This window comes from Loxodonta africana, chromosome 15 (genome assembly GCF_030014295.1).
Source record: "Loxodonta africana isolate mLoxAfr1 chromosome 15, mLoxAfr1.hap2, whole genome shotgun sequence".
In the NCBI taxonomy this organism is placed as follows: domain Eukaryota; kingdom Metazoa; phylum Chordata; class Mammalia; order Proboscidea; family Elephantidae; genus Loxodonta; species Loxodonta africana.
This window is the reverse complement of record NC_087356.1, coordinates 16,445,987-16,472,836: the sequence shown is the minus strand read 5'-3', so window position 1 is coordinate 16,472,836 and position 26,850 is coordinate 16,445,987. Positions and strand designations below refer to the sequence as shown.

General features: G+C 39.2%; 2 protein-coding genes across 23 annotated transcripts in view; one reads left to right on the top strand and one right to left on the bottom strand.

The window, feature by feature from the left end:
• Nucleotides 1-21,717, bottom strand: part of DCUN1D2 (defective in cullin neddylation 1 domain containing 2) — a 54,820-nt gene extending 33,103 nt beyond the window's left edge. The window contains exons 1-7 of one of the 10 annotated variants that reach the window (XM_023552674.2): nucleotides 21,405-21,717; nucleotides 15,006-15,191; nucleotides 13,461-13,677; nucleotides 10,382-10,550; nucleotides 1,940-2,070; nucleotides 551-726; nucleotides 317-456 (exon numbers count right to left, since the gene is read on the bottom strand). In XM_023552674.2, coding sequence (XP_023408442.1) covers nucleotides 317-456; nucleotides 551-726; nucleotides 1,940-2,070; nucleotides 10,382-10,550; nucleotides 13,461-13,677; nucleotides 15,006-15,191; nucleotides 21,405-21,407 — 1,022 coding nt within the window. In that variant the 5' untranslated portion in view covers nucleotides 21,408-21,717. Of the gene's footprint in view, nucleotides 1-316; nucleotides 457-550; nucleotides 727-1,939; nucleotides 2,071-10,381; nucleotides 10,551-13,460; nucleotides 21,198-21,404 lie in introns of those variants that run through there. The other 9 variants (XM_023552673.2, XM_010593601.3, XM_023552675.2 and 6 more) reach the window with 9 other exon arrangements.
• Nucleotides 21,718-22,191: 474 nt separating this feature from the next.
• Nucleotides 22,192-26,850, top strand: part of TMCO3 (transmembrane and coiled-coil domains 3) — a 79,132-nt gene continuing 74,473 nt past the window's right edge. For all 13 annotated transcript variants that reach the window (XR_002786668.2, XR_002786670.2, XR_002786669.2 and 10 more), the window contains exon 1: nucleotides 22,192-22,305. The gene's annotated coding sequence lies outside the window, so the exon portion shown is untranslated. The remainder of the gene's footprint in view (nucleotides 22,306-26,850) is intronic.

Sequence of the window (26,850 nt, the reverse complement as noted above, 5' to 3'; positions counted from 1 at the left end):
TAGAGTTATTACTAACGCTGTCTTCATAGTTTTTCAATAAGCAATTGGCAAGGGTCTTTTCAAGGCAACACACTTAACACTCCTGATAGGAAGTATGTGGCTAGCAAGTTACAGAAAGTCTACAGATAGGTCAGGAATGTTTGTGCCAGAATAGTTGAGCGTTCTCTTTCTCTTCCCTAAATCAGTTTAGCAGAAGTTGGTCTCGAAAACGGGGAGAAAAGTCCAAAGAAAAATGAACAAGCCAGCCTGATGCCTGCTTTTTCTTTTCATTACTTATGTTTAGTGGTCTAAGCAGTGTTGCTAGTGCACTGTATACCTTGTTCTGAAAACCAGGTCCTTTAGTGATGTCAAGCCAAATGAGGAAGCAATCATTTTCTTCAGAAACAAATGTGTTGGAATCATCTCTTCTCTTGTGGGAAGGGGGAGAGGGTCCCACAAAATTTTGCTGCTTTGACTCTTGAAAACATGAGGAATTTGCAAAACCCTTTGAATTTTTGAAAATGCTAGTTGCTGTACCTTTATACAATTCACATGCCTCTATTTTGCTCACCCGCTTTTCTTGATTAGGAAAAAAAATACATCCATATTTTCCCAATTGTTCTCCCACAGGAATCGACCATACTTCCACCTTCTGAAGTTTTAAGTGAATCCAGTCAAGTAATTTCCTTAATGTAATCCTCCTGGTGGGAAGGCTTTTGTAAGCTCCTGAGATGTCAAATGCATGATCTGTAAGGTGGCATGCAGGGCAAAAAAAGCTGTTTCACATGACGGACCAGCCTACAGGAAAAGGGAACTCTGACAACAGACTCATCACAGTCAATTCACCAACATCAGAAAACAAAAAAACCCAGGACACTGGGGAAAAACAAATAGAAGAAGAAAATAACCCTTGCCACAGGAACCAGAAAATAGTGTTTAAATAAAGAAAAGTGCCTGTCTGTGCTAATGTAAGACATTAAGAGTTTACTCCCTCAAATCTGCATTTGACTTTGATCTGTTGATAAAAAGAATGAAAGGAAAATGATGTTAGACAGAGGGGGAAGAAAGAATGTTTATTGTACCTAACACCTATTACATGCAGGAGTGAAATCAGTATTAAAAACTAAATGTTTTTCATAGATTTTTCCACTCTGGATATTTCAAGTCCCTTCTGATTTCCTACTTAATCTGTGGTCATCTCAAAATATTGCTCCTCTTCAAAATACAATTTCTAATGTATTCATTTAATCCCTATTTAAAAGACCATATAAATCCCCCCTCCAAATTCATAAGAGATTTTACTGCACATATAAAGGGCTGTTACATTAGACAACAAAGTATAGGTCAATATGGACTGATTAAGAAAAAGATAAACCAGGAATAAACTATTTACTTAGGTGTAAAATAAAAAAACAAAATAAAACTCTTAAAGAAACTAAAAACTCCAATTGAAATTTAAGTTAAAAATTTCCTAAATGTACAATGTACAGTAAAGCAAAAGTTATATTATAGCAAAGGCATAGAACTTTAGAACTGGTTTCAAAGAAGGTAACTTTATATCTCCAGACCAGGTCTGGACTAATGTTATCTGGCTAATCTTAACGGTAACATAGACAAAATCACAAACCTGGCTAAGTGCAAACACCATATATGAAGGAAAACAAGGTTGTTAATATTAATTGCTGACTTCCCTAGCTCAAGGAGATATCAACGAGAGAATATAGAGAATTTTCAAACTAATTTACATTTTAAAATCTAAATATTTATGCTTAGAAGTTGTGGTTTTCAAGCATATGGCTACTACAAACTAGTCTGTCTATCCAGAGAGCAAGTAAACTATCAGTGGAAAGAAAAGCCAAAAGAAAGGTAATAACATAGCTGGCAGTACTGAAATTATGCTGATTGTGTCTCATACTCTCATTAAGATTTGGCATATTACATATTTGGATTTTATACTCACCCAACCCTTTCTGCCCAGGGTTCTTAGCAAAGGTAAAGGTAAACTGATAAAAATCTTTAAACTTCACTGTGTCCTTAAGCTCTTGTTCCAATCTTGGCAAAAGAGCTTTTAGCTTTTCTGTGCTATCACACCTGTTACAAGAAAGACAGTTATTTGTTACTTTTGGCAGACAAACAGACATGTCTTCCCAGATCTATTTTCCCTTCTTCCATTAAGAATTTTAGCTGAGCACAAGGCACCACAGCTGGAGACTACATCTCCCAGCTTCTCTAGAAACTTGGTGTGGCCTAAGGCTACGTTCTCAGTAAGAGTGGAAATTACCGTGGGTTCTCTCTTGCTTAAAAGGAATTCAAAGCGCTCCTAACACTGACTGGAGTGATAGCTGCACAGTACTGTGAACATACTAAAAACCACTGAATTGTATACTTTAAATGGGTGAATTGTATGGTATGTGAATTTCAGCTCAATGAAGTCATTAAAAAAAACACGAAATCACCTGCTCTACCCTTCTACAAGTTGGAGTTAACTGCAGCTTTAACCATGTGGAAGAATACAATGCCTTGAGGACAAGTGAGTAACATGATGGAAAGACCTCATTTTCTGAATGATCTCATAAAACTAAGCCACGCTCCCGGTGTGGCCTGCTGCCTACCTGGTGTGGCCTGCTGCCTACCTCTGCACTATTATGGAAAAGAAAAACAAACTTCCAGCTTATTAAAGCTACTGCATTTTGGGGTCTCTTCCTTACAGCTTGTATCCGAATACGGTTGTCATCGTTAGATGCTATGGGTTCAGCCTCAGATTCATGGCAACATCATGCTATTTAAAATATTAAAGTATTATAAAACACAGCTCTCTTGTTTTAAAATTGGATTTCCTTCCAAAAAGTCAATACTCTAAGATATGTAACAGCAGAAATCCAGATTAGTGATATATAAAACTTGTCTTCATTTCAACCATACATCAAGAAAGAGAATAAATGCAATACTTAACTTACTCAAAGCTACTTGTCCAGCAGCTTCACCCAAATAGAGCAGAATTAAGAAATTTGGATAAAGCCTTTTGGAAAGCATGCATGAAAATGTACGTATATGTATATACAGAAAAGCACAAATGCACAACTTAAAGTCCCCACTCACATCAAGAAACAGAACGTAACCGGCAGACGGTGCCTACGTGCCCCCTCTTTTCCAATCACAACCCCGTCTCCACCACATGGAGGAGTTTGACTAATTCGATTTCATGGTAACCACTTACTTGTTGTTCTTTATATTTTTATCACCTAAATAAGCATTCCTAATAGTATTTTAGTTTTCCCTAACTATGAACTGTACATACATGGAAACTCAGTTTGTATTACTCTGCCCTTTTTTTTTTTCTGTATTATGTTTGGTATGTACGGCTGTAGCTGGTTCCTTTTCACTGCCATACAGAATTCCATTATACTCACGCTTTACCATGTGTATATTCCAGTGATGATATTTTGGCTGTCACTAGATTTTGGTTACAAATAATGTTGCTAAAAATGTTTCTGCACACATATCCTGGTGCACATGTGAATGCATTTATGTTAGAGTGGAATTTTGGGGTCACAGAGAATGTGTACCTTCAATTTTATAAGTGATGTGAAAAGAGTTTTCCAAAGTGACTGTACCACTTTACATGCCCACCAGCTACTTAAGTCAGAGTTCTTGCCGCCCCACATTTTCACTAATACTTGCTATTATTTCTTATTTTAACCATTCTAGAGACTTTGTTTTATTGTGGGATGCATTTCATCGTGGTTTTAATTTGCACTTCCCTGATGAGTAAGGTTGAGCACCTTCTTAGATTTTCACTGGCCATTGGATATTCTCTTTTGTTAAGTGCTTGCCAACTTTTCAATTAGGTTGTCTTTTTCTTGTTGTTTTGTAGGAATTCTTTACATATTAGTGATACATGCCCTTTGTCAGTTATACGTTTTTAAAGTACTTTCACTCAGGATGTGGGCTGCCTTTTCACTTTCTTGATGGTGTTTTAGATGATAAAAAGTTCTCATTTCTGTATAGTACACTCTATAAAATCTGCAGTCTTTAAAAATTTTTTTTGGTGACATGTTTTAAAGCTCTCCCTACTGCAAGGTCACAAAGATATTCTCCTATGTTTTCTTCTAGAGATTTTTTTGTTTTAGCCTTTCACATTAAGATCTATAATCTACCTGGAACTGATGTATGGTGTGAGGTAGAAATCAAGGTTAATTTTTTCCTCAAAAAACCAAAAACCCATTGCCATCAAGTCAATTCCGACTTGTAGCGACCCTATAGGACAGAGGACAACTGCCCCATAGGGTTTCTAAGGCTGCAATCCTTATGGAAGCAGACTGTCACATCTTTTTCCCACAAAGCAGGTAGTGGGTTTGAACTGCCAACCTTTTGGTTAGCAGCCGAGCATTTAACCACTGTACCACCAGGGCTCTTTTTTTTTTTTCCCTTAGGATTAGCCAATTCTCCCAGGAACATTTATAGAAAAGATGTCCTTTCTCCACTTCTCTAAAGGGCTACTTTTTTCATAAATCAAATATATGCAGATTTGTTTCAGGGCTCTCCATCAGTTCCACTGGTCTATTTATCCATTACTGTATATTTTTTTGTATGCAATACCAAAACCAAAAAAACCAAACCCTATGCTGTCAAGTCAATTCTGACTCATAGCAACCCTACAGAACGGAGAAGACCTGCCCCACAGGGTTTCCAACAAGTGGCTGGTAGATTTGAACCACCAATCTTTTGGTTAGCAGCCAAGCTCTTAACCACCAGGCAGTCTTAATTACCAAAGGTTTAAAAGTTCAGATTATCTGGTAGAACAAATCTTCCTACTTGTTCTTTTTTCTTCAAGCATTTTTTGCTATTCTTAGCTGTGCATTTTCACATAGATTTCAATTCAGCCTGTCAAATTACATACATAAATCCACTACCTATTAGGATTTTGACTGAAAGTGCAATAAAGGTATACACAAATTTAGGAAGAAAATACTAAGTCTTAAAATGAATGAGGTATATTTCTCCATTTATTCGGGTCTTCTTCCCTCTCAATGAGTTACTGTTTTCTGTATGGAGATATCACACATTTTTAATTCTGCTTATCCTAGCTATTTTGTATTTTTGATACTACTTAAGATAATACATATTTCAAAAATTCATTGTGCTTTGTTGCTAGTATTCTGAAATATAATAGTTTTTTTTTCAATCCTGCAGTCTGGCTAAACTCACTTACTGATTCAAATATTTTATCTGTAGATTGTACTAGCTAAGACTTCTGGTCAATGTTGAATAGAAGCAGGCATTCAGGTTTTGTTCTATCCCAAAGGGAAAGTATTTATTTAAGTGTTTTATAATGCCAATAAGTATATTTGCTCTAGGTTCTTTTTTTTTTTTTTGGTCAAATTAAAGACAATCCCTTTTATTCTTCATTTCCTATGAATTCTTCTTCTTTTTTTAATATATGAATGGATGTTGAATTTTATCAAACCTATTTTATTCATTAATTGAGATCAATTTTTTTTCACTTTTCTCTCGTTAATGTGGTAAATTAAATTGATTTTGTAAAGCTAAACTAATCTTGCATTAGTGAACTGTTAACAAACTTTAGCATGATATATTATTCTAGTTTTCTGGGCTGGAATTAGTTTGCTAATAATTTGTTCAGCATTTTTGTATCTTATGATTCTTATAACTGACAGTGGTCTATAATTTTCCATCCTGAATATGTCTTCCCTACATTTGTTATCAACAATGTGGTGGCTTCAAAATTAATTGGGGAATTTTTTTTCTTTGTTATTTTCTGAAAAAGTCTATGTAAAACAAAGTGCTTTGTTGTTGTTAAAAGTTTGATAGGATATGCCAGTGAAGCCATCCAAGACAGGAGTTTTCTCTGTGAAATTTTAAATTATAGGTACAGTTTCCTTAAGAATTACAGAACTATTAAGGTTTTCTATTTCTTCATCTGTCAGTTTGATAAGTTTTTTTTTTTTTTTTTTTTTAAGAATTTCTCTGTGAGTGGCCATCTAAGATGCATAAATTGGTCCCAGCCCATCTGGAGCAAAGAAGAATGAAGAACACCAAAGACACAGGAAAATATTAGCCCAAGAGACAAAAGGGCCATGTAAACCATAGACTCCATCAGCCTGAGGCCAGAAGAACTAGATGGTGCCTAGCTATAACCAATGACTGCCCTGACAGGGAACACAACAGAGAGTCCCTGACAGAGCAGGAGAAAAGTGTGCTACAGAACTCAAATTAATATAAAAAGACGGGACTTATAATGGTCTGAGACTAGAGGAACCCCAGAAGACACGGCCCCCGGACTCTCTGTTAACCCAGAACTAAAACCATTCCCAAAGTCAGCTCTTCAGACAACAACTAGACTGGACTATGAAACATAAAATACTCGTGAAGAGTGTGCTTCGTAATTCAAGTAGATACACAAGACTAAATGGGCAGCTCCTGTCCGGAGGCGGGACAAGAAGGCAGAAAGGGATGGGAGCTGGTTGAATGGACATGAGAAGCCCAGGGTAGAAAGGGGGAGTGTGCTGTCACATTACAGTGACTGCAACTAGGGTCACATAACAATATGCGTGTGAATTTTTGTATGCGAAATTAACTTGAGCTGTGAACTTTCACCTAAAGCACAATAAATTTAAAAAAAAAGAATTTCTCTATTTCATGTAGGCTGTCAAATTTATTGGTATGAAGTTGTCAATAATTGGGTAGCATATGCCCTTCTACTTTTCTCATCTGTTTCAAGACTGCCAGTTTTTATTGTTTCTAGTTTTGCTGTGTCATTTTTTTAAATCACGTGTTGTTCTCTGACAATTTTTTAATCTCATGACCAAAGTGAGCAAGGTTATTTTAAAGTAAAAACACTTTATTATATGGAGCCCTAGTGAGCTCGTTTCTATTGCATGTGTGTGTTTCTCTGTGGCTCTTTTTAATATAACTCTAATCTTCTCATATGTCTATTTATTTCTGATTTTGTGCTGGACATTGCATTTAAAGAACTGTTTGTAGAAATAACGTAGGGTAATATCTTTTCCAAATAGCATTTTTTTCTTATATGCAAGCCCACAAACAGTATTTTTATTTACTTTTGCCAGGCACCTGTAGTATTCACAATCTGAAATTACCTTATTCCAATTTCAGGGATTGATATTTTCTAGGTAACCCATATGATTTGAGCTGGAAGTGTTCCTGTAAGGACTTGCAGTTCACCCTTACTCCTAGACAGGTCTTCAGATTTCAAACTTCAGTGTGAGGAAGTTATCCAGGCCTCCACTGTTGCAGGCCCTGGTCTCCAATTTTTGTCCCTCTTATGGATTAAGTTCTGTATCTCAAAAATATGTGTTGTAAATTCTTACCTCTATGCCTGTGATGATAATCTCATTTGGGAATGGGTTGTCTTTGTTATATTAATGAGGCAGGATTAGTGTAGAGTGTATCTCGAGTCAATCTCTTTTGAGATATAAAAGAAATAAATGAGCAGAGCAGAGATAAGGGAAGAGAGATGCCAAGCCACACGAAGACTGCCCAGGAGCAGAAGCTTAAAGAGACAAGGACCTTCCTCTAGAGCCAAAAGAAAAAGAAAGCATTCGCCTAGAACCAGAACCCTAAATTCATACTTCCAGCCTCCTAAACTAAATTTTTGTTTGTTAAAGTCACTCCATTGTGGTATTTCTGTTATAGCAGCACTATATGACTAAGACAGTCCCCATCCCCTGGTCTCCAATTTTTATTCCTCTTCCCACAAAAGGGTATCAAAAGAATGGGCAGATACCCTCAGAGTAAAAGCAGACCCAAATGTTGGGTTCACCTCTTTGGAGCTCTAGTTCACAATTCGTCACTACCTTGTCAGTTCTCTAATGCCTTTTAGCAGATTAACTTAATACGTGTCCAGTTTCCTAGTTGTTGTCTGTGGACCAGCACATTGGTCCAAATTACCTGGTCCACCATTTCTAGCCACCAAGCACAGAAATTTTACTCAGCTTATGTAAGAACTTTCAAGCCCTTAATGAAAGGGTATAGGATTAACTGTTAAAGGTAGGTAATCTAATCACAGTCAAAAGAGTACATAGCCAGGAAAAAGTATGAAAAATTAACAGAGCAAACATACAAGTTAAAGTATTTTTTCAAGCTTAGTGCTATTTAGATTAGAACACAGCCCTTTATATCTCTAAGAACACTGACATTGTCATTACAGTACAGTAAAACATTAATAATACTTCAACTTAGTATAGCACTTTCATATTTACAAAATTCACCTTTACTGCTCTGTAAGATGTGGAGAGTAGAATTACTATCCCATCAAAAACTGCAGTCTGAAATTACACTCTCCATATTTATACAAAAAAAAGAGGGTATGAAATTACCTAATACATTTTTAGAAGATGTATACTCAAAATCTTTAAAGCACTGTTAAGTTATGGCACTTCATAAGATAATAGCCATGAACTTAAAAAATTCTCTTACATATTTTTAGACAATATATAAGAAATGCCAGTAAGTGCTGTCATAATAAGCACTAATTTCCAAAATTTCTCATTTACGAGAGATTTTAATAGATAGGATAATGTACAGTACAATACCAATGGGACTCTAATAGGTGTTATCCATTCTAAACTTTTTATTCTAAAACTAGGATTCACCTAGGCTTTCTTAAGTACAAGGAACATGAAGAAATATGCTAAATGTTACATCATTACTATAATATCTTTGATTTTATACAACCACTGGGAATGTGGGAAGATATTAAAAATAAAAAATGTCTTGTAGAATTCATCATCTAAATAGATAACACATATATAACAGATTCATCACTTTACTAGAAAAAAGACAAATGCCATATTTTTTTCTCTTTCCATGGTTGTTGTTAAGTGTATGTTTTAAAAACATGTTTATATTAAGGTCTTTAAGCTCCCTTCAGCAGCTAAGAACAAGCTATTTAAGTTGTTAATACTGAAAAATCAGAATATCAGAAACAGTTCAATTAGCTTAATGACTGAGTTATATAACGTGCCTTCATTTACTTCTAAGACACCTGACAAATGAGAAACATCTTAAGTTATCAGTGAAGCTTTCATCTCACCCCTATTTAAAAAACAGAGAAGTGTATACCACAGTCCATAAAGTCAGTGCTCTACATCCTACTTTGGTCAGTAGTAACTAGGGTCTTAAAAGCTTGCACACAGTCACCTAAGACATAACTATTAGTCTCTTCCCATCTGGAGCAAAAACAAGTGAAGAAAAACAAGGACCCAAGGAAACAATTAGTCCAAAGGACTAATGGACCACATGAACCACAACCTTCACTAGCCCGAGACCAGAAGAACTAGATGGTCCCCGGCTACCACTACCAACAGCTCGAACCAGGATAAAAACAGAAGGTCCTGGACAGAGTGGGAGAAAAATGTACAGCTAAATTCAAATGCATAAAAAAGACCAGACTTACTGGTGTGATAGAGGTTGGTGGAAACCCCGAGACTATGGCCCTTAGACACCCTTCAAACTTGAAACTGAAACCACTCCTGGAGATCACCTTTCAGTCAAATAATAGACAGGCCTACAAAGCGAACAATAACACCATGACGAATGTGCTCCCCAGAAAAATCAACCATACAACACCAAAAAGGCTATAATTGCCCAAAAGCAAAGTTCAGAAGGCAGGAAGGGCCAGAAAAGCTGGGCAAATGAAAGCAGGGACACCAGGGAGGAGGTGGGGAGAGTGCTAACACACTGAGCGTTGAATAGCAACTAACGTCACAAAACAACCTATGTATAAATTGTGAATGGAAAACTAATTTGCTCTGTAAACTATTACCTAAACCACAATTAAATGTTTAAAAAAAAAAGTGTTACTAGCATAAACCAAAATGACATCTTATTAATGTTTAATATAGCAACACATGGAACTATACATTTAGTACACAGTATTGTGAAATAAGGAACCCTGGTAATGCACTGGTTAAGGGCTACAGCTGCAAACCAAAATTCACCAGCTGCCCCTTGGAAACCCTTTGGGGCAGTGCTACTCTGTCCTATATGGTTTCTATGAGTCAGAATTGACTGGACAGCTACAGGTTTTTATTGTGAAATAAACTGAATAACTGAAAACAAGAAAACAAAACAAAACAAAAACCTACTGTTTGCTATCAATTCCAGATTGGGAGGGGAAAAATTAAAAGAAGAAAATGAGTTACAAAACAGATTAATCTAAAAAAATAAAAATACCAAATAAAACTTTAAATTGGAATTTAAAAGGAAAAACCAAAGGCTAAATAGTACAGATGCCCAAGAAATTTATAAGATACATAAAGAAAACACATATCAGATTACTATTTACAGGCCGTTGAAAAACAATTAATGCTGAAAATATCTTCCTTTCTGGAAAAAATTTAAATTGAGAACGACTTACCCGAGCTCTGTCATGCCGTCTACAAATTCCTTTTTGCTAAATTCACACTGAGTAGCTGCCCTGAACTTCCATGCTATGACCAAAACACTGATACTGGCAGGATCTAGGCTTAAATCATCACAAAACTGTTGAATCCCATCAATTCCAATTTTATTTTCATCTTGTGGGTCTACAGTCAAAGTTAAGGGAAAAAAAAGTTGTATGATTTTGAAAGGTATTGCTAAAATGGATGATTAGAGTCTACCACATAGTTACAGCAAGAGTGTTTCAAATACATCAATCAATGAACTGCAATTTCCTACTGTATATATAAAAAAGAGTGAACAACAAATAACATATCCAGGAAATAGTGTCATTTTTTAAATCTAGGTTTCTAGGTTTTCAGGAAAAAAAAAATCAATGAAACATGCTTGAGAAAACATCATCATTAAGAAATAATTTGCCTTCCCTAAAGCAAAATAAAAATTCTAATTTATAGAAATTTACTCTGCCCAAAGGGAAATTGCTAGGAGTGACGCTGTATTGGTATTTATAATGTATTAAGTTTTTATCACAACCCTGCCAAAGGAAAGAATTCTGTGCTCCTAACAGCATATATGATGCCAAAGGAAAGAATTCTGTGCTCCTAACAGCATATAATTTCCGAATTATAGAAAAATTGGTCATAATGCTCTCACTTAATAAACAGTCTTGGTAAATTTCATATACAATATTAGTAATTATTTTAAAGTAATTTTGGAAGTATTCACTTATAAACATTAACATAATGACTGGTTATACTTATCAACAGTCTCTGAGCTCTGTATTTACTTTTAAAGACTAAGATAACTGTAATCATATCTACTTAAAATTACTAGAATTACACAAAATTAAATGATTAATTTAAATTAAGGCATAAACCAAACCAAAAACCAAGCCTGTTGCTGTCGAGTCAATTTTGACTCATAGTAACCCTACAGGACAGAGTAAAACTGCCCATTGGGTTTCCAACTAGTGGCTGGTGGATTCAAACTGCTGGCCTTTCAGTTAACAGCCGAACTCTTTACTACTGTGCCACCAGGGCTCCAAATTAAAGCGTAAAGACTTATAATTTTCACTTATATAAAAATATTTTTTTCAAATGCTTCTGCACATATTTGAACAACCTAGTAAAAAAATCTGCATAACATAAAACCAAAAACCCACTGCTGTCGAGTCAATTCCGAGTCATAGCGACCCTATAGGACAGGGTAGAACTGCCCCATAGAATTTCCAAGGGTGTAATCTTTACAGAAGGAGACTGCCACATCTTTCCAGAACGGCTGGTGGCTTTGAACCACTGACCTTTTGGTTAACAGTTGAGCAGGGCTCCTTCTGCATAGCATATGACTTACGAAATTAACTTAGCCAAAGATTTTTAAAATACATCTTAATTAAAATATTTTTTTAGAACTATAGTAAGTACATATCTGTGATTTTTACCACAGAATATGTTACTTAACCACATCTCTTTAAAAACAAAATGTAAATTTCAATCCATTTTCAGATCTGAACAGATTAAAATATGCAGCCTTACCATGTATATTCTCAAGAACCACCAAATAAAATAAATTATAAAAAAATAAAATACACACAGTATTTTCAAAATTAAAAAACAAAAATAACAAATAAATTAAGACTTTAAAACTAAGGCAGTTATTTTGTTTGGGTTAGTACTTGTTTACATGAGGTTTTATGCTTTAAAGTTTTGGAAATATAAGATTGACCTTTAAAACAGATAGGATAAAAAAAGCAAAGTAAGTCAGCACTTGAATTACTGCTGCCTCTCCTGAGAGAATACAGATTTAATATCTGATAAGAAATTTTAAAACTTGCTACGTCTTTGAATCTGTATACATTCATCAATGCACTTATTTTTACAGCACCACTGTATTTTGACAGGAAAAGCTCCATTCTAAGTCCTAATTTAAAAAAAAACAAAAACTGTCTCCAGTCTCCAGCACAAAGGTTTCTTTGCTAAGAGATTTCCTCAAAGCTTTAAACAACTGAAATTGTTCAAGCGTCAAAACATTGCTATACTGTTTTAAGAGAGCTGATATTTTCCCTCACTTTAGAGTTATTCTCATGGTTAGGTATCGTTCTTTTTGTTATTGTTAAGAATACACACAGAACATACGCCAATTTAACAATTTCTACAGGTACGATTCAGTGACAACAATTACATTCTTCAAGTTGTACAACCATTGTCACCCTCCTTTTCTGAACTGTTCCTCCCCATTAACATAAACTCACTGCTCCCTAAGCTTTCTATCTAATCTTTCAAGTTGGTGCTATCAGTTTGATCCCATATAGAAAGTTCTTAAGAGCACAATGCTGAAGGCAGGCATTCTTTACAAGTTAAGTGAAGTTACTGTTTGATTTTCAGAAGACTGCAAGGAATATTTCTGGTTTAAGGTTTAAAGAATATCTCGGGGTAATAATCTCATAATAGTTTCGTAATAAGTTCACCCAGCCTCCATGGCTCCAGAAACGCTGAATTCCATGAGAATTTGAAATCCTGTTCTATATTTTCTCCCTTTTGATCAGGATTCTTTCATAGAACCTTTGATCAAAACGTTCAGTAAGGGTAGCTGGGCACCATCCAGTTCTTCTGGACTCATCTGATATTGTTCTTAAGCAACTTTCCACTCACAAATATTTCAGCCTAAATAGAAGTGCTTGAAAAAACACACTGTATTAAGAGATATAACCACCTAGACATGGCAGTAACCCCAACGCAGGGAATGCTTCCTTCCAGCTAGTGATCAACAGATCAAACTCACCACACAGAACAAGCTGAGTGAGAGCTCACGCCCACATAAATCTTTAGACTCCTTTCTTCTCATTTCACCCCTAATCTATACTGATTAATTATTATAGTTTCACTTAAATCGAAGAAATTGGATTTTGCAGCTAAATCAGGAAGAGAAAGAAATGCATCTTGGAGATTTTTCATACAAGGCACCAGAAAGTCTAGAAAGAACACATCCATTCTGTTATCTACATATTTTTTAATGTTTACAACTTTTACAATGTTTGTTTTAATTATTAACATTCTTACCTTTGTACCTGTTATACAGTTGTTCTAGCTTCTTCTTGTCTACTGAATTTCTCATGGATTCTTTGTAGAATGAGTCTGGGCTTTGGAAGAAGTTGTCTGTTGCCACCTCTAGTTTCCAGTCATTCTGCGTTAAACAGTATATAGCAGTTCTTTCGCCAGCCTGCGTAAACGCCATAAACTGGCGGACCTTGTCCTTCTGGGACGACTTAAGCTTATGCTTTGGGATGCAAAAGAAGCGGGAAAGCCAATGAAGCTAATCCAGAGGTTTGTCTCAGCATTCTACCACTAACGCCTACATTTAAACTGGGTTTAGTTTTCTTGTTGGGTGACTCAACTTCACTTCAGAATTACAGGAAGACAAAGCCTTGTTCTTCATCACTTAAAAACACTGCACAGTCTTCTGAAAATTGAAACGACAGCATCCATATAGTAACAAATATGCAAAGTCTAATCTTTAAAAAGTTACGAGAATCAATACATTATACAAAGCAGATTTCGATTTTTACCCAGTTCACTTTGCATGAAGTACGATAGTACTTTTTTTTTCAAAAAATCTCAGCAAAATATCTCTCTTTATGAAACACATCTAGCCATCTGATGAAATAAAGAAGGGCAGATGTAGCACAAAGCCTTCACGTTATCCCTGCAGGTCTGTCTGCAGAGTCCTCTGCCTTAAAGGAGGTACTTCAATCATGTAATGTCAGGCTCTAATGATAGAGGAAGCTTCATAGTTTAGATACATTACTGTCTTAAGTTTTTCCCAGTTTAAAATCAACAACTCTTGCCATTGTCCTCAGCAGAACCACACTGATGAAAACATGCATACACAACTAAGGATAATGCTAAAAATAATTTACAAAAGTCCAAAAGCAGGCACAAAAAGAATGCCTGCTATGACTAAACGAAAATGATAACATTAATGACAAAAATGTCTGTGTATATGAGACACGAATGAAAAAAATAGGGCAGAGCCTCTGCGTAGGTAGTGAATAACAAAACTGCCAAGTAACTGTACTATATATAGTATATAAGGAAACAAAATAACATCTTAATATTTCCAGATAAGGATGGTAAGTTTCCACTTACTAAGGTAACTTGATGAAAGTACCACCAGAAAAGAAACTGATTCACTAATTCCTGTAAATCGAAAGACTCTACAATTTACTAAATGCTAATATTTTTAATATTTTATACAAATGCTTTACAAAGTAATACAATATAGGGAAAATTTTCATTGCAAAGAATTTATATTCAACCTTGTTCAAAAAATGATGTGAGACAATTTATAAAAACACATAGAATAATGTAAGACATAACTTACAGAAATATATAAATGAATAACAACATGTAGATGAAGAAATTGAGAGGAGGGAAAAAGAAAATGAAAGAAAGCAAGCCAGGGATAAGATTAGTATACAGGCATGCATACCTATACAAGAGCTGAAAGTGGGCTGAAAATTACGCTCTGAGCTTCCTAGTTGCCAAAGCAAAGAAGAAAATATGATTAGTTAGGAAAATCTGATTTAATAAGATTTAAAAACCTACCAGTGGCTCAGAAGTGGCACAGCTTCTCCTGGCACTGAAATCTGAAGGAAATGGCTCCTGTGGTTCCTCACGAAAGGGACAATATGCAATGTTCCCCTTTGTACTGGACAAATTCCTCACCAAATGCCAACAACAAATAGCAGAGCGAACTTCCAAAACTTTTCTTAAAGCATCCCTCAATGCACGCTAACGCCAAAATATCAGAGTACAATTCAACAGGAGAATAACATAGTGCAATCCAAACACACAGTTCTCTCAATTTGTGGTCTGGAGACCACTGTGGCATCCCGAAACATTTTAGGGGGTCCACGATGAAAAAGCTATTTTGATAATAATTCTAAGACGTTATTTGCCTCTCTCACTTTCATCTTCTCATGAGCATACAGAAGGGGCTTCTAGAGGCTTCGTTCGTGGCTTATGATATCCCACACAACAGGTTGAATGTAGATTTGAGAATCTTTCATTAAGCCAGACATTAAAGAGATTTACAAAAAAATGTAATATAAATATGTAATGGATTTATTATTATTTTAGAATGAGTTCATATTTTAAAACTTGCAGTTTTAACTTCTTATATGGTAAAGACTGATGAATATAACCCGCAGAGACAAAAGCTCATGGGTGGTTCAGTGGTAGAATTCTTGCCTTCCCTGCAGGAGACCTGGGTTTGATTTCTGGCCAATGTACCTCACGCGCAGCACCATCTGTCAGTGGCGGCTTGAGTGTTGCTATGATGCTGAACAAGGTTCAGTGGAGCTTCCAGATTAAGACTAGAAGAAAAGCGTGGCAATCTACAAAAATCAGCCAGTGAAAACCCCATGCATTACAACTGGTTTGTTCTGTTGAACATGGAGTTGCCAGGAGTCAGGGGCTGACTTAACAGCAGTGAACAACAATGACAACAAACAAAAGCTTTTTGAGCCCAGTAATTTTTAAAAATATCAAAGGGTCCTGAGACTAAAAAGTTTGAGAACTGCTGAGCTAACTTAATGCAGGGAATTAACATTTTGACTATTTGATTTGGATCCCTTTTGAATCTGACAGATCTTCTCTCCAAGAAAACACATGCAGTTTTGAATAAAATTTCAGGGACTTTACACACCATGGAAGCCCATCAATGGGGTTTTCAGATAGGGGCAAAAGGTAAAAGAAAGTAGATCAGCAGGAAGTGGACCCCAAAAGAAAGTGGGATTGGCAAATTTTTTCTTAAAGGCCCAGATAGTAAGTACACTAGGCTTGAAGGCCAAACAGTCTACACTGCAGATACTCAACTCTGCCATAGACAGAGCATAAATGAATGGGTGTGGCTACGTTCCAATAAAACTTTATTCACATGAACAGGCAGCTAGCTTGTGGGCTGTAGTTTGCCAACCACTGATCTAGCTTCTAGAGTAATACATGGAATATATCTTATACGTATTTCCTGAAATAGAGATTTTGACAAGAACTAAACAACCAATTCAAGATTATATTCTCTAGCAAGACCAAATATTGCTAAATAAGGGCAGAGCCTACATGCTTTGACAGTAAGCTGAACAAAAGATAAAGCTGGCATCTTTTTATGAAGTTGACAGCCACACTAAGGGCAAGGGGGGTCAAAGCCGAGAATTACCTCAAAAACCTTAAGAGGTGTGCAGTCCCCATAATGGTCTACTATTAGGGATAGCCATGATAATTTTATTATGGAAATAGCCATCAGTGCTATTTTTAAAAATTCTGTCATGGTTATAAGACAAAATTCAACAAAGTACCCTTGGAACTTCCAGGATTAATCAGCAGAGTAATGTAACCTCAGGTAACAGAATTATCTAACCAGCATTATTCAATTGATAGGAACCCTGGTGGCACAGTGGTTAAGGCATTCAGCTGCTAACCAAAAGGTCAGCAGTTCCAACCCACCAGCTGCTGCGCAGGAGAAAGATGTGGCAGTCTGCTTCTGTAAAGATTTACAGCCTCAGAAACCCTATTGGGCAGTTCTACTCTGTCCTATAGGGTCACTATGAGTTGGAATTGACTGGATGGCAGTGGGTTTATTTCTTGGTACAACTGATGGATTCATGTCAATTAACCATTGACAGATATCTGCTAAATACCATGTTTGACCTTTGGCTATTTTTCCTGATAAGCCCTTCCTGAAGCCTCTCCTAATACTGATAATTAAGTTACATCAACAGTGTAAAGAACACTTTTTTTAAAGCGCTAGAAGAACAGATGCAGGGGTATATGGATCCAGCTCATTCAAAGTGGTTTTGACTATTAGTTACAAAGTGGGTAGAGAAACAAATAGGTCCCTCTTCAATCTAACCAAATTGCCTGATCTGTCATAAGACGCTCCCAGCAAACATGAGCCTCACGTTGGCACTAAGGTACTGTTACTGAGTGTGTAATAGCAGCTATGGGTGCAACAGTCTCTGGCCAAGATAAAGAGCCAGGAAATTATCAATAAAGTCCCAACAAATTTGTTACCCCTTACGCTTTCTCCATAAGGTAACCAAGATTAAAACAATAATCAATAGCTAAACCTAAAGACTGTATGCTCTTCATGTCCAAAAGTGACTAAGTAGACCCAAGTTGCAATTTGTAAAAGAGGGAAGTAGAAAAAAGTTTCTTAGAAAAAAGTTTCATAAACTGAAAAACTGGGGAAAGACAGTTTCACATCTACGTAGACGTGAAATCTACATCCACATAAAATGAACAAAGGTACACAAATTGGCAGGATCAGGGCCTACTCCTCAAGCTCTGATGGCTTTCGTTGAAGCTTACCATGACATGAAAATTAAATTATTACAGGCAACTTTTAGAGAGGCTGGGGCAGGGCATTTTCTGTTTCATTATTTTACTCTGTTAAAATGTAAAAAAAAAAAAATTCCTAAATACAAATCTGGAGGGTCCAATACAAACAGCAAATAAAATCCCTAAATTATGAAAAAGTTTCAAACATTCTAACCATAACCTTAGAAAAAATTACTTACATAATCTGGGGACCAAGACCACCCAAACACAAAACGAAAACAATCTGTTCTTAAAATGTCCTTCCAGAGACATTTCATACAACGGAATCTCTTGGGGTCAACTTAGAAGGGGCTGACAATGCAACCATTTTGATCAAATTAATTACAAAAACTTGTCGATCACTTTATGACTCTCTCTTTTGATATACAGTAAACTCAAAGGGAAAAGTTAAATTCAAATATTTCCTTTCACACTCTGGGGTCTTCGGCATCTCTAATAATTCTGCAGCATGATAAATATGTTCAAGTCTTTCCCAAGTTAGCAAAAGTCTCTTAATACTATGTTCCCTTCAAGCTCTGCACAACTCACCCCTTTCCTGTTAAGTGCCAAACTCCTGAAGACAAGTCTTGCTGAAATGAGCATCTTAACTCACTGCAATCTGGCTTTGCTTCTGCCTCAGCAGTGAAACTGTTCTACCCAGGTCATCAAAAAAAAGTCTTCTAGCTGCTAAAGTCAGAAGCTTTTTAGCCTTTTTTTTCCCAACACCACTGACCACTCCCTCCTCCTTTAAACTCTACCCTCTTGGTGTCTATGACAGCATTTTTTTTTCTAGTGTTCTTGTTTCTCCTTCTCAGTCTTCTTTTTAGCTCCTCTTTCCACCCCTGAGGTTCTGTCCTCATCTCTCCACTCTTTTCTCTATACACATTCTTCCTGGTCTATCCCATCACATCTGTCTTCTGTTTGAAACCCTTTCAATGGCTTCCCATTACTATTAGAGTAAAGACTAAAACTTTCTTAATGCGCCCTAAAGGCCCCGTATGGTCTGGCTCCAGTTTCCTCGCCAGTCTCATACTGTGTCACTTTCCCCATGCTCTCAGTGCTTTAGCAACTAGGATCTTCTTTCAATTCCTGGAACGTACCATCTCCTATCATCTAGGGGCCCTTTGCACATTCTGTTCTTTTTGCCTGGAGCACCTCACACTTCTGACTGCTCCTCCCACCTAGCTTTGTGTCCAGTTAACTGCCACTTATTCTTGAGAGTTCAGTTCGTACCTTATTGCCTTGGCTAAGCCTTCATTACCTCAGCATCTGACACCACTACTCACCCAGCCCCACTATACAACTTCACGGGACCTATGCTTCTCCTCGGCACTTACCCCTACCGTAATAAAACGGATATGTCTTAATGCCTATCTCCTCTGCTGGGACATCAGCTTCATGGGTTCCCAAAACCACATTTGTCTTATTCACCATCATATCCCTAGTATCTCGCACACTGCCTTCCTTGCACACAGAAAACTCTGAATACATATTTACTGAATGAATGATGAAACACACTGACTACCATGGTTTCCAGTATATTTCAAAGCAATTGATACACACTTCCAGAAACCTCTCTTTTGAGCTCCAAATCTACATATTCAATCAACTATATGATCCTATTTTTACCTCCCTGTATTATCTTCCCCCACAAATATGTTTTCCTCCTACACTCCCATTTTGGTCAATAATACCACCATCTACTCAACTGCCCAAGCCAGGGGGTGGCTTTATTCTCTTTCCCTTACTCCATTTCCAAAGAGTCTGCTGATTCTGTGACCTTCCTTTCTTAAAGTCCTCGCCTCTCCCTCCTCTCATCCCCTGATTCCTACAGACAGTGCTTTGGTTCAAGCCCTTATCTCTTCTTGCCTAGATTATTACTACAGTTTCTTTCCTGGTCTTTCTTGCCTGCAACTCCAACCCCCTACAATCTGATTTCTGCCCTGATGACAGAGGGTTTTTTAAAACAAAATATGATTATCATTCCCTTCTTAAAAATCTTCAATGGCTCCCATTAACTCCTGGATAAAATTCTGTATGCCACAACTATAGGGAAGACCCTACTTAAACAGTCCTCACCATTCTCAACCCTGAATTCCATGCTCTAGCCATAGTGAATTACTAGCAATTCCTCAAACATGCGATCTTCTCCACTTTATGTCTAGATGCTTCATTCTGTTGTACACAGGGTGGCTATCAGTCAGAAGTGACTCGGTGACACGTAACAACAAGGAGGCTGCTTCTGCCCGAAACATCCCTCCTCTCCTCGTTCACCTTAGTTGTTTTGTACTTCCATTCAGGAAGTCACCTCCTCCGTGAGCCTTTCCTGATCCTCCTTTTCCCAGGCTTTGTTGGATGCTCCTCCTGAATGCTCCCGCTGTCCCTTGTTCTTAACCCTAACATAGCTCTTATCGAACTGTAATACTGCCGTTTTGATTTACTAGTTAAGTCTCTCTCCCTAGACTGTGTAGATCTCCCAGGATGTTGATATCTACATCCCTACCACCCAGCAAGCACGTATAAAGGCTTGCTAGATACTGATTGGCTAGCTGCTCGGTAAGCGTTATGCCTCATTCAGCAAACTCATTTTATTTAAAAAACCAAAAAGACTGGGGGTGGTAGGTAGCCACATATAAAATAATTTAAGACTGCTTCAAAAAATGTTTTTCTAGTGGAGCTGATAAATACTGAACCGAGTAAACAAGAACGCAATCATTTAAAACCAAGTGTTTAACATCCTTTACATGACTGCACTTCCCTCTCCCTTTTCAAGTACACACACTACTGAAAGGAAATGGCTAAGAATTAGTACCTATTAGTACAGACGTTTACTTTCTGTTTAAGTGACCTCACTGGAGGTGGTGAACCGAAACCCACAGCCACGGAGTCGATTCCGATTCATAGCGACCCTGACAGACAGAGCAGAGCTGCCCCATAGGGTTTCCAAGGCTGTAATCTTTAGGGGAGGCAGAATGCCACATCTTTCTCCAGCGGAGCCCTGGTGGATTGTGAACCGCTGACCTTTCGGTGAGCAGCCTAGCGCTTAACCGCTGCGCCACCAGGTCTCCTATGAAGCGGTGAAACTGAAAATTTAAGACGCTGGGAGCAATTTGGAGGGAGGGAGAACTGGTAACGACTCTGGCATATCGTATCTTCGCTCAGCATAAACGAGAATTAATAGGCAGCGATCACACAAAAGAGGCAAACGGATACAGGCCAGGTGTCTGCCTTCGACAGCTTGCAAAGCAAACTCAACTATCACAACACAATTAGGTAAGAGTTCAGTTTCGTGGAGTTAATCGGCGTTTTTCTGGAACGCCCGCCTCTGTCGCCCTGACAGCCGGCGCGCCCTAGGCTGTCTGTACCTGGAGAGACCCGCGGGCGCGGAGAGGGTCCCGGGAACCCCGGGAAGGCACAGCCCCCGCCCCGGGCTCGCGGCCTCTCCCCAGGCCCCTGCCGGCCCCTCCCTTTGACCTTCGCGACTGTCCCCGCTCCAGACACCAGGGCGCCCTCCCGCGAGGCCCCGCCGCCCCCTCCCGAGCCACCCGTGTGTGTAGGAGGGGCTGTGCGAGTAGACAACGCGGGGCAAGATCCGAACGGGGCGCGAGGACCTGCAGGGCCACCTACCATTCTCACTCGGACGCTCCCCCAACTTCTCGCCGGCCCCGACGGCGCTTCTGCGCAGGCGCACCCGGTCGCCTCCCGCCCCGGGCTCCAAGCCGCTCCTTTCTCGTCCGCTCGGCGTCCTCCTCAGTACGGCCTAGGGGTGCCCTCCAGCCCGCCCCTTGCGAGCGCGTCGGTCAGTCCGCCGGCTCCGCGGCTCCCAGGCCGCACGCCCCTGGGGAGGAGCTCTTGGGAAAAGGTGGATGACAGGTTGGGTGACCTGAACTGCAACTACCGACATGCACAGCGCCCGCCCCGCGGCCGACCGGACTCGCACGCCCCGCCCCCTTAAAGGGGCCGCTACTCCCTTCCCTCGGAGACCTAGGCCGGCCTGCGCGCGCGGCCGATGAGACGGCGTTCCTAAGAGCACGGCGGGCGGTGGCGCCTCGGGCTCCTCCCCCGGTGGGCGGCCTCCGCCACCTTGGAGGGAATGCCGGAGAAGCCCGCGCGTCCCCTGCGGCCTGCGGCCGTCCTCCTTCGGTGGCTGAAGGACGGGTCCCCGCCCGCCCCTGCGCCCTCCCCTCAGCACCCTGGCGTTGTGCGGGTCCGGGGCCAGCCCGCCGCCGCCGCCGCAGCATCCACCTCCCGCCAACGAAGAGCCGGGCCCTGAGGACGCGCCTCTGTCCCCAGGGCGTCGGCGCTGGACCGCGGGGCTGGAGCTGGGGCCGCCTTCCCAGAGGCCCGCTGGCGGCGCCGCTCGGCTCCTCTCGCTTCCCGGCTCGGTGGGGTGAGCGCTTTCCGGGAGTGAGCGCTGCGGCGGGCCGGTGTTCGCGGCCGGGGGCGCGCCGCCCACGATAGGGGCTGGATGGCGGAGACAGGTGATGCTGCGGCTGGAACGTTCAGGGAAGCTGCCGCCTCCTCTGCGGTGAGTGCTGCTTAGTACATTGTCGCCCCAGTTTTTCCGCCGCACTTGAGTCTTAAGGTGGCCTTGCGTGCTTTGCCCACCTACCATGTTGAGGCAAATTGTTTTAGTATATTGGAGACCTGGTAGCACAGTGGTTAAGATCTCGGCTGCTAACCAGAAGGTCGACAGTTCGAATCCACGAGCCGCTCCTTGGAAACCCTATGGGACAGTTAGTTCTATTCTGCCCTGTAGGGTCTCTGAGTCGGAACAGACTCGACGGCAATAAATATATTTAATAAAGAGCTAGCTAGCTATCTAATCTATCATCTGTGATACTATGTCACGCGCTCACAAAAGACACCCTACGTTGAATGCGCTGCTGCTGCTCAGTGGTGGTGACAACGCCCCCCACAGCCCAAATTATCATTCAGGAAGAATTCGATTGGCGAATAGTGCCTTGAAAACGCTTTCTCCTGCAACACCAAGATTTCAGTTTATTTCTAAAACTGTGGAAACTGCCAAAAGAATCAATTAAATAACCAGATCAGTTTACAAATTCCCCAAACCGAGACTTTTAACTTGCGTGTAAAATTCTTATTGGTGTAACTAATCAAATAAATTGGTAGTAAAACAGAAGATCAGTTTGTTTTGCCAACTTCACTGTTCTTGGCCTCTTATGGTTGTTCCTTGGAAGCGTCCGCCAACTTTTGAGTAAGTACATCCGCCTAAGAGAAAGGTGAAACGCGAGTTAATCCTAGCTATTTGGTTTTCTTTTTTTTTTTTTTTCAGTGTCTAGCTTATCTTCCTTTGGCACTGATGAAGGGTGAAGTGCCAGTGTGGATTCGATTATTCGTGTCCACTGGAGAAAAAATGCAAATATTTACCGCCCGTAGTCATGGTGGTGTTGAAAAGGAATCTCAGTTTACAATATCCTTTTTATTCCTCTCTAGTTGGCTTTCCTGGCTCTAAACAGTAAGTGTAGCCAACGTCCAAGATTCTTCGTGCAGGCCTGCAACTTGAAGAGTGATGATGAATTTTAGTTAGAAGCTTAGACTTTCTCAGTAACCTTCCTAGATCCCTAAGATAAAAATGGTGTTAACAGTAGCAAGTAAGATCTTAGACACCATGTCTGATCTCTCTTGGCTGTTTCCAGTTCTTTTAGTTGATTTACTCCTTATATATGTATCTTTGGCTCTCACCTGATACCACCTGATATGCAGGGAATAAATGTGGTGGTTATTTTAAACATTCTTTTGGAACACTGTTAAGACTCTAAAGTTCACAGATGACTTAAATCTTATATTTACTGCTGTCTTTTCACGTTTGTGTGTTTTTCTGATCTCTTTTTGAGTCAGCACATCTTAGTGGTGTTCCAAACTTATATTACCAATTTTTTAAAAAGTAATGTCTCAAAGACTGGATTACTTAATGAAAATTTTTGTTTTTCTGGAGGCTTAACATGAAGTATCATGAAGTTTTATAACATTTCCATAAAAAATTACAGCCTTGGAAACCCTGTGGGGCAATTCTGTTCTGTCCTGTAGGGTCACTATGAGGCAGAATCTGCTCAAGGCAGTGGATTTTGGATCCTCTTAGAGATTATGCCACTCTGACCCATATAACCCTGAGGCCCTAAAGACTACGTGGAATCGCCTCAGGGAGCAGGGACAGAGGGAGGCAAAGGCGGAAGCAGTCCTCTGTTTTTTTCAGTTTTATATAATGGGCCAAAAAGGGTTTGAAAACCTCAGAGCTCTGTGTCATAGCCTCTGTTTTTTTGAAAGCATTAGTTTCTTTTTCTCTTCCCTTCTGCTCTCCTTTCATAGTTCTCCAATTATTTTGATAGTTAGATACAAATAATATAATATCTATGAATCATATACTTCATTTTTTGACAACCATAAATTATATTTTCAGGATTATAAGTGCTTTAATCTTTTTAAAAAACACTTCACATCGTTCAGCTTGTTAGTTTGAAATATGCTTTTTAAATTAAATCCTCTATGAGTTGGATTTAGGTAATTTCTTTTGAAGGGTTTCCTACCCTGTTTCGTGGGTTCATAAGGCTTTTTCCCAATTTTTTCCTTGGTTGCCTACTCAGTCACTGTGTTGTGCTGAACTTAGAAGAAATTTTATTGGTATCAGAAAGTAATTGTAATTTGAAACTATTTATTACAAGTAATTGTTACTGTTTCCTTGTTTCATGGGAAGCTAAGAACTGTTTTGGACAAGTCAATCCTGTTCCTGCCACAGTTATACTAGTTTCTGTGGGAACTTCCCTGCCCATAGCCCCAAAACCCAAGCCCCAACCCATTGCCCCTGAGTCGATTCAAACCCATAGCGACCCTATAGGACAGAGTAGAACTGCCCCACAGGGTTTCCGAGAAGCAGCTGGTGGATTCAAACTGCCCATCTTTTGGTTAGCAGCCTTAGCTCTTAACCACTACACCACCAAGGTTTCCCCCATAACCCCAAGCAGGCCAAATTTTGTAGCAGGTCAGGACCCCTACACATACGCCAAGGGACACACACATACTGGCTTGGATTCACCTGCATGGACAGGGGGCAGCCACACCATACACCGTACACAAGCTGTCCAGAGAGCTGTGGTAACTGTGACATTACCTGCCACAGTCAGGAGGAAAGCAAGTTGTCCATTTAGGGATCTTTGCATCTACCTGGCAGACAATGACTGGTTAATAAGTATTCGAGGAATGAATAAGATTCTTTTCAGCAACTTGATCTGGTAAATACTGAGGAAATGAGTCTGAGAGTTACTGAGAAAGAAAGAGGGTGGAGGGGCTCCGTGGGCTACACATGGGCAGAAGTTAAAAAAAAAAAAAAAAAACCCAAGTTACAATTAAGCAGAAGCTGTGAGGCAGAAACCCTTTTTAGCCCCGTATATAAAACTCAGAAAAAGAAAGTGCTGCTTTCACCTTTGTTACCTTCTCTCCCTGTTTCCTGAGCAGACTCAGTATAGCCTTTAGGGCTTTAGGGATAGGTGAATCAGAGTAGCATAATCCCTGAGGAGATCCAAAACCTACTGCCGTCAAATTGATTCCGACTCGTAGTTGAAATCTTTGTGGAAACGGACTGCCACATCTTTCTGCCGTGGAGCAGCTGGTGGGTTACAACTGCCGACTTTTCAGTTAGCAGCCAAGCACTTAACCATCACGCCACCAAGGCTCTCTAAGGAGACACTTCTCTTCAAATACCCTACAGTCATGATAGGGGTCAGGAGTTAGAAGTATATCAAAGAAATCTTTGACTTTGGTGGCTTTGCTTTGAAAAAGCCTGATCTTAGAATACACTGTTAGGCTTTGCTACTGAACTTTTTATCCGATAAATAATATGTGACATTTCTGAGTTACTAAATTTTTTAATTGATAGAGTTAAAAGTCATGTGATTTTTATGTAAAATGACAGTGAATTAAAACTATTAGAATTTTTTTTTTTTTTAAGTAGGCTCAATAGTGAACCCATTTGCCTTTTTATTCTAAATCATTTATGGCATTTATTAGGAATATTTTTTGTCTTAACCCAATAATCTTACCAGTGTTAAAGTAATTTTGGGGATTCCTGTTTTGTATCTATAATAAAAAGCAAAACCCATTGAAATTTGACAGAGTTGGAGATATAAAGGTTTTGGTTTTACTCAAAGTATTGATGGTACTATTGTCCTAATGAAGAGTGACTTTGAGTTTTGCTGTAGCCAAGGCATCCTGAAACTCTCAGGCTCAATTTTAGAGTGTTTCCTCATTTAAGATATTAAAATATGTTATGGGTATCGTCTCTGTGATTCTGCAATGACCCACTGCCATCCAGGTGATTCTGACTCATAGCGGCCCTACGGTGATCACTAAATGTAATCAGGCTATAGTGGTAAACAGTAAGCATTTATATAGAATTTTTTTAACTTTTTATTTTGAGGTGATAGTAGATTTCAAATGCAGTTGTAAGAAACAATACAGAGAGATCCCAAATACTCTTCACCCAGTTTCCGCAACGGTAATATCTTGCAAAACTCTAAGTACAGTATCATAACCAGATACAATCTGACAACCATTTTCAGATTTTACCAGTTTTACATGCACTCGTGTGTGTGTATGTGTGTGTGTGTGTGTGTTTAGATCTGTGCGGTTTTATCACATGAGTAGATCTGTGTGACCACCACCACAGTCTGGATACTGACCAGTTCCATCACCACAAGAATCCCTCCATCTACCCACTTACAGCCACAGCCACCTCCTTCCCTACCCTCATTTGCTAATCCCTGGCAACTACTAATCCATTCTCCATCTTTATGTTTTTTTATTTTTATTCATTTTATAGATGAAGGTTTACAGAACAACTAGTTTCTCATTAAACTGTTAGTACATATGTTGTTTTATGACATTGGTTAACAATCCCACGACATATCAGCACTCTCCCTTCTCAACCTTAGGTTCCCTATTACAAGCTTTCCTGTCCCCTCCTGCTTTCTAGTCCTTGCCCCAGGGCTGGTGTGTCCTTTGAGTCTTGTTTTGTTTTATGGGCCTGTCCAGTTTTTGGCTGAAGGATGGACCTCAG